General features: G+C 40.2%; 2 protein-coding genes across 5 annotated transcripts in view; both read left to right on the plus strand.

Moving 5' to 3' along the window:
* Positions 1-7,292, plus strand: part of LOC116618460 — a 34,358-nt gene extending 27,066 nt beyond the window's left edge. For all 4 annotated transcript variants that reach the window (XM_048725500.1, XM_048725499.1, XM_048725498.1 and 1 more), the window contains 2 exons: positions 6,030-6,281; positions 6,983-7,292. In XM_048725500.1, the coding sequence (XP_048581457.1) occupies positions 6,030-6,281; positions 6,983-7,023 (293 nt within the window). In that variant the 3' untranslated portion in view covers positions 7,024-7,292. The remainder of the gene's footprint in view (positions 1-6,029; positions 6,282-6,982) is intronic.
* Positions 7,293-7,335: 43 nt separating this feature from the next.
* LOC5512763 lies at positions 7,336-10,845 on the plus strand. The gene is made up of 2 exons (XM_001633054.3): positions 7,336-7,489; positions 8,484-10,845. The coding sequence occupies exon 2, from the start codon at positions 8,527-8,529 to the stop codon at positions 9,259-9,261; it is 735 nt and encodes a 244-aa protein (XP_001633104.2). The 5' UTR covers positions 7,336-7,489; positions 8,484-8,526; the 3' UTR covers positions 9,262-10,845.
* Positions 10,846-14,303: the final 3,458 nt, after the last annotated feature.

Consider the following 14,303-nt stretch of genomic DNA (forward strand, 5'->3'; position numbering starts at 1 on the left):
GGGGTATACAGGTTATTGGAGGTGGGGTACACAGGTTATTCGAGGTGGGGTATACAGGTTATTAGAGGTGGGGTTTACAGGTTATTAGAGGTGGGGTACACAGGTTATTAGAGGTGGGGTATATAGGTTATTAGAGGTGGGGTTTACAGGTTATTGGAGGTGGGGTATACAGGTTATTAGAGGTGGGGTTTACAGGTTATTAGAGGTGGGGTTTACAGGTTATTAGAGGTGGGGTTTACAGGTTATTAGAGGTGGGGTATACAGGTTATTAGAGGTGGGGTTTACAGGTTATTAGAGGTGGGGTATACAGATTATTGGAGGTGGGGTATACAGGTTATTAGAGGTGGGGTATACAGGTTATTGGAGGTGGGGTACACAGGTTATTCGAGGTGGGGTATACAGGTTATTAGAGGTGGGGTTTACAGGTTATTAGAGGTGGGGTACACAGGTTATTAGAGGTGGGGTATATAGGTTATTAGAGGTGGGGTTTACAGGTTATTGGAGGTGGGGTATACAGGTTATTAGAGGTGGGGTATACAGGTTATTAGAGGTGGGGTATATAGGTTATTAGAGGTGGGGTTTACAGGTTATTAGAGGTGGGGTTTACAGGTTATTAGAGGTGGGGTTTACAGGTTATTAGAGGTGGGGTTTACAGGTTATTAGAGGTGGGGTTTACAGGTTATTAGAGGTGGGGTATACAGGTTATTGGAGGTGGGGTATACAGGTTATTAGAGGTGGGGTTTACAGGTTATTAGAGGTGGGGTTTACAGGTTATTAGAGGTGGGGTATACAGATTATTGGAGGTGGGGTATACAGGTTATTGGAGGTGGGGTATACAGGTTTTAGAGGTGGGGTATACAGGTTATTAGAGGTGGGGTTTACAGGTTATTAGAGGTGGGGTATACAGGTTATTAGAGGTGGGGTATACAGGTTATTAGAGGTGGGGTATACAGGTTATTGGAGGTGGGGTATACAGGTTATTAGAGGTGGGGTTTACAGGTTATTAGAGGTGGGGTATACAGATTATTGGAGGTGGGGTATACAAGTTATTGGAGGTGGGGTATACAGGTTATTAGAGGTGGGGTATACAGGTTATTGGAGGTGGGGTACACAGGTTATTCGAGGTGGGGTATACAGGTTATTAGAGGTGGGGTTTACAGGTTATTAGAGGTGGGGTACACAGGTTATTAGAGGTGGGGTATATAGGTTATTAGAGGTGGGGTTTACAGGTTATTGGAGGTGGGGTTTACAGGTTATTAGAGGTGGGGTTTACAGGTTATTAGAGGTGGGGTTTACAGGTTATTAGAGGTGGGGTTTACAGGTTATTAGAGGTGGGGTATACAGGTTATTAGAGGTGGGGTATACAGGTTATTAGAGGTGGGGTTTACAGGTTATTAGAGGTGGGGTTTACAGGTTATTAGAGGTGGGGTTTACAGGTTATTAGAGGTGGGGTATACAGGTTATTAGAGGTGGGGTTTACAGGTTATTAGAGGTGGGGTTTACAGGTTATTAGAGGTGGGGTATACAGGTTATTAGAGGTGGGGTTTACAGGTTATTAGAGGTGGGGTATACAGGTTATTAGAGGTCGGGTATACAGGTTATTAGAGGTGGGGTATACAGGTTATTAGAGGTGGGGTATACAGGTTATTAGAGGTGGGGTATACAGGTTATTAGAGGTGGGGTTTACAGGTTATTAGAGGTGGGGTATACAGGTTATTAGAGGTTGGGTATACAGGTTATTAGAGGTGGGGTATACAGATTATTGGAGGTGGGGTATACAGGTTATTAGAGGTGGGGTATACAGGTTATTAGAGGTGGGGTATACAGGTTATTAGAGGTGGGGTATACAGGTTATTGGAGGTGGGGTATACAGATTATTGGAGGTGGGGTTTACAGGTTATTAGAGGTCGGGTATACAGGTTATTAGAGGTCGGGTATACAGGTTATTAGAGGTGGGGTATACAGGTTATTAGAGGTCGGGTATACAGGTTATTAGAGGTGGGGTATACAGGTTATTAGAGGTGGGGTATACAGGTTATTAGAGGTGGGGTATACAGGTTATTAGAGGTGGGGTATACAGGTTATTGGAGGTGGGGTATACAGGTTATTAGAGGTGGGGTTTACAGGTTATTAGAGGTGGGGTATACAGGTTATTAGAGGTGGGGTTTACAGGTTATTAGAGGTGGGGTTTACAGGTTATTAGAGGTGGGGTATACAGGTTTTAGAGGTGGGGTATACAGGTTATTGGAGGTGGGGTACACAGGTTATTGGAGGTGGGGTACACAGGTTATTGGAGGTGGGGTACACAGGTTATTGGAGGTGGGGTACACAGGTTATTGGAGGTGGGGTAGACAGGTTATTAGAGGTGGGGTATACAGGTTATTAGAGGTGGGGTATACAGGTTATTAGAGGTGGGGTATACAGGTTATTAGAGGTGGGGTTTACAGGTTATTAGAGGTGGGGTTTACAGGTTATTAGAGGTGGGGTATACAGGTTATTGGAGGTGGGGTATACAAGTTATTGGAGGTGGGGCATACAGGTTATTAGAGGTGAGGCATACAGGTTATTGGAGGTGGGGTATACAAGTTATTGGAGGTGGGGTATACAAGTTATTGGAGGTGGGGCATACAGGTTATTGGAGGTGGGGCATACAGGTTATTAGAGGTGGGGCATACAGGTTATTAGAGGTGGGGTATACAGGTTATTAGAGGTGGGGTATACAGGTTATTAGAGGTGGGGTATACAGGTTATTAGAGGTGGGGTATACAGGTTATTAGAGGTGGGGTATACAGGTTATTAGAGGTGGGGTATACAGGTTATTAGAGGTGGGGTATACAGGTTATTAGAGGTGGGGTATACAGGTTATTAGAGGTGGGGTAGACAGGTTATTGGAGGTGGGGTTTACAGGTTATTAGAGGTGGGGTATACAGGTTATTAGAGGTGGGGTATACAGGTTATTAGAGGTGGGGTATACAAGTTATTAGAGGTGGGGTTTACAGGTTTTTAGAGGTGGGGTTTACAGGTTATTAGAGGTGGGGTATACAGGTTATTAGAGGTGGAGTATACAGGTTATTAGAGGTGGGGTATACAGGTTATTAGAGGTTGGGTTTACAGATTATTGGAGGTGGGGTATACAGGTTATTAGAGGTGGGGTATACAGGTTATTAGAGGTGGGGTATACAGGTTATTAGAGGTGGGGTATACAGGTTATTAGAGGTGGGGTATACAGGTTATTAGAGGTGGGGCATACAGGTTATTAGAGGTGGGGTATACAGGTTATTAGAGGTGGGGTATACAGGTTATTAGAGGTGGGGTATACAGGTTATTAGAGGTGGGGTTTACAGGTTATTAGAGGTGGGGTATACAGGTTATTAGAGGTGGGGTTTACAGGTTATTAGAGGTGGGGTATATAGGTTATTAGAGGTGGGGTATACAGGTTATTGGAGGTGGGGTATACAGGTTATTAGAGGTGGGGTATACAGGTTATTAGAGGTGGGGTTTACAGGTTATTAGAGGTGGGGTAGACAGGTTATTAGAGGTGGGGTATATAGGTTATTAGAGGTGGGGTATACAAGTTATTAGAGGTGGGGTTTACAGGTTTTTAGAGGTGGGGTTTACAGGTTATTAGAGGTGGGGTATACAGGTTATTAGAGGTGGAGTATACAGGTTATTAGAGGTGGGGTATACAGGTTTTTAGAGGTGGGGTTTACAGATTATTGGAGGTGAGGTATACAGATTATTGGAGGTGGGGTATACAGGTTATTAGAGGTGGGGTATACAGGTTATTAGAGGTTGGGTAGACAGGTTATTAGAGGTGGGGTATACAGGTTATTAGAGGTGGGGTATACAGGTTATTGGAGGTGGGGTATACAGGTTATTAGAGGTGGGGTATACAGGTTATTAGAGGTGGGGTATACAGGTTATTAGAGGTGGGGTATACAGGTTATTAGAGGTGGGGTAGACAGGTTATTAGAGGTGGGGTATACAGGTTATTAGAGGTGGGGTATACAGGTTATTAGAGGTGGGGTATACAGGTTATTAGAGGTGGGGTATACAGGTTATTAGAGGTGGGGTATACAGGTTATTAGAGGTGGGGTTTACAGGTTATTAGAGGTGGGGTATACAGGTTATTAGAGGTGGGGTATACAGGTTATTAGAGGTGGGGCATACAGGTTATTAGAGGTGGGGTATACAGGTTATTAGAGGTGGGGTTTACAGGTTATTAGAGGTGGGGTATACAGGTTATTAGAGGTGGGGTATACAGGTTATTAGAGGTGGGGTTTACAGGTTATTAGAGGTGGGGTATATAGGTTATTAGAGGTGGGGTATACAGGTTATTAGAGGTGGGGTTTACAGGTTATTAGAGGTGGGGTATACAGGTTATTAGAGGTGGGGTTTACAGGTTTTTAGAGGTGGGGTATACAGGTTATTAGAGGTGGGGTATACAGGTTATTAGAGGTGGGGTATACAGGTTATTGGAGGTGGGGTATACAGGTTATTAGAGGTGGGGTATACAGGTTATTAGAGGTGGAGTTTACAGGTTATTAGAGGTGGGGTATACAGGTTATTAGAGGTGGGGTATACAGGTTATTAGAGGTGGGGTATACAGGTTATTGGAGGTGGGGTATACAGGTTATTAGAGGTGGGGTATACAGGTTATTAGAGGTGGGGTATACAGGTTATTAGAGGTGGGGTATACAGGTTATTAGAGGTGGGGCATACAGGTTATTGGAGGTGGGGCATACAGGTTATTAGAGGTGGGGCATACAGGTTATTAGAGGTGGGGTAGACAGGTTATTAGAGGTGGGGTATACAGGTTATTAGAGGTGGGGTATACAGGTTATTAGAGGTGGGGTTTACAGGTTATTAGAGGTGGGGTTTACAGGTTATTAGAGGTGGGGTATACAGGTTATTAGAGGTGGGGCATACAGGTTATTAGAGGTGGGGTATACAGGTTATTAGAGGTGGGGTATACAGGTTATTAGAGGTGGGGTATACAGATTATTGGAGGTGGGGTATACAGATTATTGGAGGTGGGGTATACAGGTTATTAGAGGTGGGGTATACAGGTTATTAGAGGTGGGGTATACAGGTTATTAGAGGTGGGGTATACAGGTTATTAGAGGTGGGGTACACAGGTTATTAGAGGTGGGGTACACAGGTTATTAGAGGTTGGGTATACAGGTTATTAGAGGTGGGATTTACAGGTTTTAGAGGTGGGGTATACAGGTTTTAGAGGTGGGGTTTACAGGTTATTAGAGGTGGGGTATACAGGTTATTAGAGGTTGGGTATATAGGTTATTAGAGGTCGGGTATACAGGTTATTAGAGGTGGGGTATACAGGTTATTAGAGGTCGGGTATACAGGTTATTAGAGGTGGGGTATACAGGTTATTAGAGGTCGGGTATACAGGTTATTAGAGGTGGGGTACACAGGTTATTAGAGGTGGGGTATACAGGTTATTGGAGGTGGGGTACACAGGTTATTAGAGGTGGGGTATACAGGTTATTGGAGGTGGGGTACACAGGTTATTAGAGGTGGGGTATACAGGTTATTAGAGGTGGGGTACACAGGTTATTAGAGGTGGGGTATACAGGTTATTAGAGGTGGGGTACACAAGTTATTAGAGGTGGGGTATACAGGTTATTGGAGGTGGGGTACACAGGTTATTAGAGGTGGGGTATACAGATTATTGGAGGTGGGGTATACAGGTTATTAGAGGTGGGGTTTACAGGTTATTAGAGGTGGGGTTTACAGGTTATTAGAGGTGGGGTTTACAGGTTTTTAGAGGTGGAGTTTACAGGAGATTGGAGGAAGATATGGGGGGTGGAAGGTTGGATGTACAGATGATGGAAGGTTGGGTTTGATGGAGATGTGATGTGGGATACACAGGTGATGGGAGAGGGGGATATACAAGAAATAAGAGTGGGTATACAGGTGATTGGAGGTGGGTATGCGACAGGTGATGATGGGAGTTGACGAATAGAAAACGAAGCACTAAGTAGTAATTGGGTCTCCTTTCTATTCAGGAAACACCAAGGTACTCCTCACAGAGTTTATCAAACTAATGAACCTCATTGTGACGGAGCACGGTTCATTCGAGGACGAGATACTTTTTGCGTACTCGGTGTTTGATCCTGAAGACGAGGGCTACATATCCGTGGAGGAGTTCCAGAAGGCGTTTGACCGCATGTCCGGTAGAGAGAGGATTAAGGATGATGAAATTGACGAGATCAAGAGACTTGGGGACAAGGATGGCGACGGCAAGCTCGAATTTCGAGGTGAGCATTAATGTATAAAGGGTCCAAGATTATATGCGGGAAAAAAAAAGTACTCTATTCTTGACTGACGAGGATTATAATAATATGAATCATGAAAGTAGAGTTACAGTATGTTTTGATGACAAGTATGATGATGTGGTGATAGCCAGAGTTTTTTTTTGTGCATTTAAAAAATAAAATTATAGAAAATAATCGTGCAAGGAGATTGATTAGGAACTGAGTTCGAATGGGGTTTAGATTCACCATAAATGGGTTTCAAATTCACAAAATAATTTTGGAGAACATTATTATTGCATCGCCAACGATCGTATTATCGCTGTTATTGTCGTAGCCTGGAACTATTTCTGGCTGCACGCTTGCTATTATTGTCGTCGTTGTTATCCTTGTTCTTGTTGTTGTCGGTTGTTGTATTTATTGCTGGTACTTTGTTGGTTGTTGTTGCTGATGGGAATACAGGTTATGCTGTTTATGTTGCCGTTGTTGTTGTTGTCATTATAACTGTTGTTGCTGGTGGAGATAAAGATGATATTATTGTTGTCGTCTTGACGCTGTTTTTGTTATTGTCGTCGTTGATTTTCCTATGTTTTCATTGACTTTGTTGTTTTCGCTGGTGATAATATTGTTGTCGCTATTGTTGTTTTTGGTTTAGTGGTGTTACTGATGCTGATGTTGACTATGTGTTCTTTATCGAATATTTTCAGACTTGCGAAGATTACTGTTGCCAACCATGAAGATGTATTGAGTGAAAGCTCGAGAGAAGCAAGGCTGTCACGAGCTTAATCAAGAAAATACTAACGAAATAGGGAATAAATCAGCCTTCATACTGAGGAGGAAATAAACAATTTATCAAAGTTTTTACAGTTAAACAAGTGAGACATTATATTTGCGCACACAAAATACTGAAACGGGGCCCCCTGTAAGAAGTGTACCAAAAATATTTACCAAAAATCATGCAAAAAAACTTAGTTTAAACAACCGAAACTCGACAATAAAAGTTTTAAGAAAGTGAAAGGGATGTTGAGTATATTGTGTATGAGCGCATATATTGTTCAGCGGCTAAAGTGATCCCTGGGGACGAACTCTTTCCGCGTTCCATGCGTTGCCAGCTGCAAGCACGACCGAAAGCAACGGAATATTGCATTCAACATAGCCACGGTAAAAACAGCCGTATACTAAATTCATCAAAGCTCTTTACCATTAGCCCAAAGGTGAGTAAAAATCACCCCCTGAGAATATGGTCAAACGTAAGTGGCTACCAAACCATCTTTCTTGGTTGCACTATCCCGATGTGAACAAGTTTCGTTTTATCGAGTAGATTTGTATCGAGTTTTTATCGAGTATATATATTTTAATTCAACTGCTACTCCCGACTTTAATACCTTCTTTTTTTTTTACTAGAAGGTTGTTTTTAAAGTAAAACCAATTCGGACTGCTTTCGGAACCTATTCGGGCTTAAATTTATTCCTGTATTTTTTACTTACTCACATTTCCTCATGGAAAGGAAACATGCGAAAACGGAAGTCGTTGTGCGTTTTAGTTGTGCGCTTTCAGACCTGTTTCCAGCCATGTTTACAAACGACGAAACCAACAAACCTTATACTTTTTGGATATCTCTCCTTGCGATAAACTAGTCTTGTCGGGTTTATGGTTGATCAGATCTGTTTATCACCATTACACGCCATTACAACTTTCTCGAGCCAGTTCTCAGTTTTCTAGAAATTATTGCTGTTTTCAACATTTTAGGAACTGGCGGAGCTATCAACGACGATTTCAACGGTTCATCGTTTTCTAGCTTCAGGTAATTTGGTGACTATTATCTTGATTTCCTTTTCACGAAAATAAATAACAAATAATAACTGATGATTTCCTAAGACAAAATTCTATTCAACATTGTTCTCACGAAATTGAGTACCCACGATTAATAAACACGAATATTAAGGGTGTAAGGTGGTTTTCTCATTTAGGACACAGGTATATATTTTTGTCCAAACATCAAAACCTGGTCCCGGTATAAATCTGATTACGGAAGGAAATCCAGCCCTATGTGATCTCTTTCCCCACTTACTAATAGGAAAATAGGAAGCTGATGCTATTCATTTAAAAAACTACAAATTTATTCTGCATTTCAATCTTGCTTAATTCAAATATTTTTGTCCAATTAAGGCATTTACTGATGCTAAGTAATGACTGTTTGTTTTTCAGGAGCTTGAATATAACGATATAAAGAATCCTCCAGATAGTAATCATGGTCGTCGACAAGGAAGAAGTGATATTTTTGCTGACGATAGTTATAACAGTTACAGCAGCTCTCGTAACCGCCGCTATGATAACCTTGTTCATCATCATCAAGCGATTGGAGAAAAAAATAAAGTTTATGAACATCCAGGAATCGTGCTCATCGAAAGGCATAGAGATAGGCAGTGTGGAGACGGACAAATACTTTAGGAGCGAGTCAAAGAATAACAGCAACCTTGCCGAGACGCATTTATATGAAAATGAGCCTGATGATGGAGGGATTGACGAGACACACCGAGCTTGGGAGGGCGAAAGAGACAACGAAACGAAGACGAGAGAAGGGAGTGAAGGAAACATGGAGAAGGGAGGCACAGCAGTTGATTTACATTACATGGTGGCAAGAACTCATCAAAGCATCCAATACCAAAATGTATTAAAGGTACCAAAACCTGCACAGATATTCGAGGAAAGAAAAGAAAACGTCACAGCATCTTCTGGAAAGAAAAATGCAATCAAACGTTTGCATAAGACATCGATGACAGAACACCACACTTATCAGAACAGTGCCCAGTCCCCTGAGGCGAGCTTTTATCAAGGGAATGGAGAGACCGGCTACCAAGTGATGCGAACAGGAGTGATGAGTGAGAGGGTTTACGGAAATGTCGGGTTTGGCCAGGAGAACACCAATGAGAACCATGTTTATCAAAATATCGGTTGTTACATGGTACCAAGGGGTGCACAATGAGCACGTGTCACGTACCGAGCGACAGTGCATAAACTTTGGTTCTCATAAGACGCAAGTGCCGGAACAACAATTTTGACATTTTTCTTCATGTTTCACGCGCCGACTAGACAATAATAATTATAAACTATCTCTAATTTGTGCTTGTTAGGTGAGAACCATAAAAATAGATAAACAATATAAGTTTTTTTTTTTATTGCAGCTCTCAGGGTCAACAATAATGTGAAGTCTAGGCTAACAACATAAAATCAAAATCTGCACTTTTGCACTTACGTGATATTTTTTTAGCAACGGTATAAAATGATAGAAAAAATGCATCATTTGCCTTCTTCGGCCCTTTTTCTAAATTTGTGGTTAGCGGTATTTGTACCTTGATATAAGAACTGGTCATTTACGAAAAATAATCTGCTAGTACGCCACGCTTTTATGTGAGTTTTCTTAATTTACCCTATATCCAGAGTTGTCGTTTTTTCGGATATAACCATTTCATGGTCTTGTTCATTTGAACTTTTTCGAAATCAGAAACAGTTTTATTCTGTTTAATCATGGTCGACGAAATGAACAATTACTTGCCGTCTCTTGACCTGAATACAGTCTTTTCTGTAATATGGTTAATTTGATGACGTGTGGTCACCGCTTGATATCTATATTAAGCATAACGGACATATCGACCCTTGAAGGATTTGTTATAAAACCATTAACTCAAAGTACAGTGGACATATTATACTATTATCAACTTTTATTCAAAAAGACCATAATGTATACATACTGTTTATATATAAATTTTATTCTTTGCTTTTCCAAAAAAGCACCCACTACATCTACTCTCTGATGCTCTCCGTAAGTTTACCACGCTCTCTGATGCTATGCGTAAATTTACCATTCTCTCCGATGCTCTCCGTAAATTTACAACGCTCTCTTATGTTCTTCGTAAATCGACCATTCTCTGTGATGCTTCTCGTAAATTTACCATTCTCTCTGATGCTCTTCGTAAATTTACCACGCTATCTGATGCTTCTCAAAAACTTACCATGCTCTCTGATTCCCTCCTAAATTTACCACACTCCCTGATTCGTTTCGTAAATTTACCACGCTCTCTGTGCTTCTCGTAAATTTACCATGTGCTGATAAAAAAATGTTGTAGACAGGGGTGATCACTCTATCTTTTAGGGTATAAAATCCTACCGGCTATTTAACACATTGTACACATTTACCGTCTGGTGACGAGGCGATGGCTATTTAACACATTGTACACATTTGCTTCTCAAAAATTTACCATGCTCTCTGATTCCCTCGTAAATTTACCACACTCCCTGATTCGTCTCGTAAATTTACCACGCTCTCTGTGCTTCTCGTAAATTTACCATGTGCTGATAAAAAAAACGTTGATGACAGGGGTGATCACTCTATCTTTTAGGGTATGAAATCCTACCAACCGCTATCCCTTATGGGGTATTCAAAAATTATTCCACCTCTTTTATCCCAAAGGAGTCCCCACACTAGTGGATCATGATGTCCTAATAGAACAACTGGGCATGAAAGTTGTCAGAAAAGAGATGTACAGTATCAAAGAAAATCAGGAAGAACTGAAAAAAATGTTTTTAGGGCTTTTTTTAAAAACACGAACGCGCGCTTTAAAAGGGATCGCTCCGCCCCCTTTTTTGCATACTAATCAGTATCCAACATGCCCTCCCTTTTTTATTTATACAAATATTGTACCCTACCCTATCCATTATAATCATAAATGGCCATTCGCAACTTTAAATATTGCCTGCCTGCTTCGCGCGCGCTATCTCACACGTGACTTCTCCGCTCCTGCCCAATAGCTCGTAGAATTACAATCAAACTTCACCTTACAGGTAAGTCTCGTTTAATTTCTAAATTTTCTGCTTTTTGCATATATCTATGTCAGGGCACACCCCCTTGACAATTCATGGCTATGTGCTCCAGAAATCTAAATCTGAAACAGACAGCAAGCCAGGTTAGGACCTACTATTAAATAATAGCCCATCTCCAATGCCCAGGTTCCTAAAATGTGTATCTTTATTTTTATTAAATATTTTTTCATCGGAATGCATTACAACACAACTTGGTTAATGCATATGTTGAATATACTAAATTGGTGTGTTATTTCTGTGTAGTTCATGACACATCTTTCCTATACAACTATTTTGTGTAACTATTTAATAATAAAGGCAACCTAAATTTCTCTAACAATGCAGTTTATTTTTCCATCATTGTGAAAACATTTTTAAAAAACAGATAAAACAATAAACAATCTATACAACAAGGGATTTCTGATTCCTATATTTTGAGAAAAGGGAACAGGCCCCCATACCCCTAACTCTCCCCTGCTTGGAATTGGGAGTTCCATCCAATATTAGGAAAATGCAGATAATAAAATAAAGATGATTTAATGCATCTTTGAAAATACAAACTAGCACTCCCATGGCTCTCATATCTGGATCAGCCTTCACTTCACATCTTACTTTCTCCTTGAGACTGCCTTGACTAGGACATATTTTGTAATGCACTGTCATCATTGTGGTTCATATATGATACAATGTGAGGATGACTATAGGCATGCTGCCTAATCAACTCAAACAACAAGTAGTTTTTATTAATGTTTTTATGCTTTTTTTACACTGAATTACACTTTATATTTTGGGGAAATCTTCAGGTACAGTGCTTACATACTTACTCCCTTAATGATATTGTAAACTGCAAGATCAGTCTGTGCATGTAAAGCACACTTGATCATGCCTAATGATGAAATAAAGCCACAAACATGCCTAAGTTCGAACGGGGAAACTTTAGCACTTACGTAAAAGGGGGAAAAAATTCATTCTATTTATGATGGAGATGTGTATTTTCTGCTGTAAAACATTGTACTTTTTATGCTACAGATACCGTTGCATTTTAAAACGTTTCTGATAACAAAAATACCAAATTGTTACTTACTTGAACTGTAGCTTGACTCATTTTTCTGGTTTGTCGGGAGCTCCGTGAAACACGTCAGCACGCTTTGAAGTCTTGACTCGACTGATTTTTGATTGACAGATTTTTTGGAGCTTTCCTAGGGAGCTCCCTTTTATAGTGCGCGTGCGTGTTTTAAGCACTTAAAAGGTTACAAATTGCATGGACCACTCCCATCTATCAAGAAGTAAAAAATGCTGTTGACCACAACCAAAGAGTTAAAATTGATTTTGCTGACAATCACTAATCCCTGTTCGTTTTAATAGAAGTTCCCCCATGCTATAAAAACGCCTTCTAAATAAACATAAATTAGATTACTGTCGAAAAAACTAACGAAAAATGGTCCTCAATTTGATGCCGTCATTTTGATGTACACAGGAGATAATTAAGAAATTCTGAACATATATCTATTTTTTTCTAGAAAAACATATTTTTTTTACAATTGTTATTGTTTTTGCCTATTTTTGCAATGCTATAAATGATACTTTTTTTATCGAAGATTTGAAAAATACAGGCCCGTACCCAGGGGGGTGCAGGGGATTCTCAATAGACGTGCTATTCGTAGACAAAACTATAAAGCATAAGCTAGATCCACTCTGGTATGTCATTAATCGATAAGCCAGACTTTATTTGTAGCCAAATCCGAAAATTAACGTCCCGTGGAGATACTGCAAAGGCATAAAAAACCTGGGTACGGACCTGAAATATGAGGCCGGTCCACCTCTTTTATCCCCACACTAGTGGATCATAATATCCTCATAGAACAACTGGACATGAAAGTTGTCAGAAAAGAGATGCACAGTATCAAAAAAAATCAGGAAAACTGAAAAAAATAACGTTTTAGTGCTTAAGCACCTTATAAGGTTACAAATTGCATGGACCACTCCCATCTATCAAGAAGTAAAAAAATGCTGTTGACCACACCCAAAGAGTTAAATTGATTTTGCTGACAATCACTCATCCCTGTTTGCTTTTATGGGAGTCCCCCCATGCTATGAAACCACCTTCTAAATAAACAGAAATTAGATTACTGTCGAAAAAAACTAATAAAAAATGGTCCTCAATTTGATGCAGTCATTTTGATGTACACAGGAGACCAGCTATCTGGACATGGTCAGAGTGCAATGATGGCACTGCCACTGGCCTGGCCTGTAGATAAAGGAAAATAAATTTCCCAACTTTAACATTTATAGATTTTTTTTTAGAAATACCACAATGCTACAGTATTGGTAAATATGCTTAAACAAAACAGTTATCTTTTTATGCAAGGGCCTATAGCTCACATCTACCAATCAATACAATGTTTATGGAAATAACAACAACAGAGATGTGAACTTATCAGAGAGCCCTTTATACTGATCCAATTTTTGCTTATATAAGAGCCCCACTGACAACAGTTTGCGTTGCTGCCACCTTTTTGTTCCTTTTTGGTCAATATCTAAATACTATGCCCTTGTTAAACCCAAGTTGCTAAAAAGCTTAGATATTAAAAATGGCATCTTCGTAGTGTTGCGAGTATGCCCCTACCCAAGTATCAAAAGCCTCTTTGGTCCAGAGATATGGCTAGGAACTCATACTAAATTTTTATAGAGTAGTTATCGAAGAATAATTTAGAAAAATATTACGATGACTTACCTTCGGTGCGATACTTCTTGCGCGATGAAACCGTCGATCTGAGCCCAACTGAGATAGAGATGATTTTTGAAAAGTTTTGGATAACAATCTCCACTAATCAAATGACAGCACAGTGAGCAGCCGTGAGCATAAAACCATTATCGGATCGAAATGCACCAATCACTGATTAAATGGCGTTTTCTAAATCTTACCTAAATCTTACAGTCCAAAGGAAGCAAAACGCAGAATGAACGGATTCCAACCACCTCGTAAAACGACAAAGGCCATTTTTTAGAATGCTCGCTAGAAACTTTAGCTTAATTACCCGTTTTGAAAGGTGTAACATAGTGCATTTCCAAAAAAAATGTCCATTTCCAAAGAAAAAAAAATGTCCGTTTTACTTACTAAAAATAATGAAGTGCCAGGTTATTTCCGTTACTTAGCCATTTTCTATA

The sequence above is a fragment of the Nematostella vectensis genome, chromosome 3 (genome assembly GCF_932526225.1).
Source record: "Nematostella vectensis chromosome 3, jaNemVect1.1, whole genome shotgun sequence".
In the NCBI taxonomy this organism is placed as follows: domain Eukaryota; kingdom Metazoa; phylum Cnidaria; class Anthozoa; order Actiniaria; family Edwardsiidae; genus Nematostella; species Nematostella vectensis.

What these genes read in the sequence shown, in the direction of transcription:
- LOC5512763 (XM_001633054.3), top strand. Translation starts at nt 8,527, where the DNA reads ATGGTCGTCGACAAGGAAGAAGTGATATTTTTGCTGACGATAGTTATA.